A 1743-nucleotide genomic window follows, 5' to 3' on the forward strand; every position below is an offset into this window, starting at 1 on the left:
CTTGAATTCTAATGGTCTCCTCCGATTGTCGGCATAGCTTTTCTAACGATCTCTTGCTGCCTTGAGTCAATTTCTGATTGCTACAATCTTATCAGTGGTCTCTTGGATAACGTCAGGTCCCGTTAATTGCTTATTGCCAATTTCGGACCAACACAATGGAGATCTGCACTTGCGCCCATATAAAGCTTCATAAGGCACACATTGTATGCTGGTATGGTAGCTGTTATTGTAAGCGAATTCCACTAATGGAAGATGCGTGTCCCAGCTTCCACCAAAATCTATAACATAGGCTCGTAACATGTCTTCCAGGGTCTAGATTGTTCTTTCGGTTTGTCCATCTGTTTGAGGGTGATACGAAGTGCTTAGGTTCAGACGAGTACCCATTCCTTGTTGAAGCGACTGCCAAAACCTTAACGTGAAACGGCTGTCTCTATCCATTAAAATAGAAGTAGGCACTCCATGCCTAGCGACGATTTCGCTTATATAGATCTGGGCTAACTTCTCCATCTTATAGTCTTCTCGGACTGGCAAGAAATGAGCAAATTTTGTCAATCGATCTATAATCACCCAAATGGCATCATGCCCTTTTCCTGATCAGGGTAACTTAGTTATGAAGTCCATCAATATCTACTCCCATTTCCATTGAGGAATCTCGAGCTGCTGGAGCAGACCTGAAGGTTTCTGGTGCTCGGCCTTAACTATTGCACAAGTTAAACACTTACTTACATACAGTGCAATGTCTTTYTTCATTCCAGGCCACCAGTAATATGATCTTAAATCCTTGTACATTTTGTCTGCTCCCGGGTGTATCGAATATTTTGATCGATGAGCTTCATCCAAAATGGTTGGCCTAAGATTGCTAATCTTAGGTATCCAAACTCTGTTTCCTAAATAATATGCTCCATCACACTTCATCTGAAATTTGGACTCTATGCCATGCAAAATTTCATCCTTCACATTCTCCTCCCTTAGCGCTTCTTTTTGATCCTCCAGAATTTGGGCCTTCAAACTGGTATTCACTAAGATTCCCAAAGCTCGCACCCTTAATGGCTTTATACTTTCCTTCCGGCTCAAAGCATCAGGCACAACATTGGCCTTACCTGGGTGGTATTTGATTTCACAATCATAATCACTAAGCAATTCTACCCATCTTCTTTGCCTCATATTCAACATTTTCTGATTGAGGATGTGTTGAAGGCTTTTATGATCAGTGTAGATGGTGCATTTCGTGCCACAGAGATAGTGCCTCCATATCTTAAGTGCAAATACCACTGTTCCCAACTCAAGGTCGTGCGTGGTATAATTCTTTTCATGCACTTTCAGTTGTCTCGAGGCATAGGCAATGACTTTATCTTTCTGCATCAATACGCAACCTAACCCTTGATGCGAAGCATCACAGAAGACTATGAAGTTTTCTGAACCCTCAGGTAGAGATAAGATTGGTGCATTGCACAGCTTCTGCTTGAGAGTTTCGAAGGCTTCCTCTTGTTTCTCACCCAAGGTGAACTTCTTATCCTTTTGGGTTAGAGTAGTGAGCGGCTGTGCAATCTTTGAAAAATTTGCGATGAATCGCCGATAATATCCTGCTAACCCAAGAAACTGGCGGATCTCTGTAGGGGTTCTTGGGGCTTCCCAATTTCTAATGGCCTCAATTTTGGCAGGATCCACCTGAATTCCTCTCTTATTTATTGTATGGCCCAGAAATTGTACTTCATGCAACCAGAATTCACACTTGGAAAATTT

At 42.2% G+C, this 1743-nt stretch overlaps 1 protein-coding gene across 1 annotated transcript in view; it reads right to left on the bottom strand.

Annotated features, from left to right (window-relative positions):
- Positions 1 to 627: 627 nt before the first annotated feature.
- Positions 628 to 1743, bottom strand: part of LOC112506118 — a 3348-nt gene continuing 2232 nt past the window's right edge. Inside the window, exon 3 of the mRNA XM_025110148.1 lies at positions 628 to 698. Coding sequence (XP_024965916.1) covers positions 628 to 698 — 71 coding nt within the window. The remainder of the gene's footprint in view (positions 699 to 1743) is intronic.

Source organism: Cynara cardunculus (genome assembly GCF_001531365.2).
Source record: "Cynara cardunculus var. scolymus isolate 2C chromosome LG 2, CcrdV1, whole genome shotgun sequence".
NCBI lineage: Eukaryota > Viridiplantae > Streptophyta > Magnoliopsida > Asterales > Asteraceae > Cynara > Cynara cardunculus.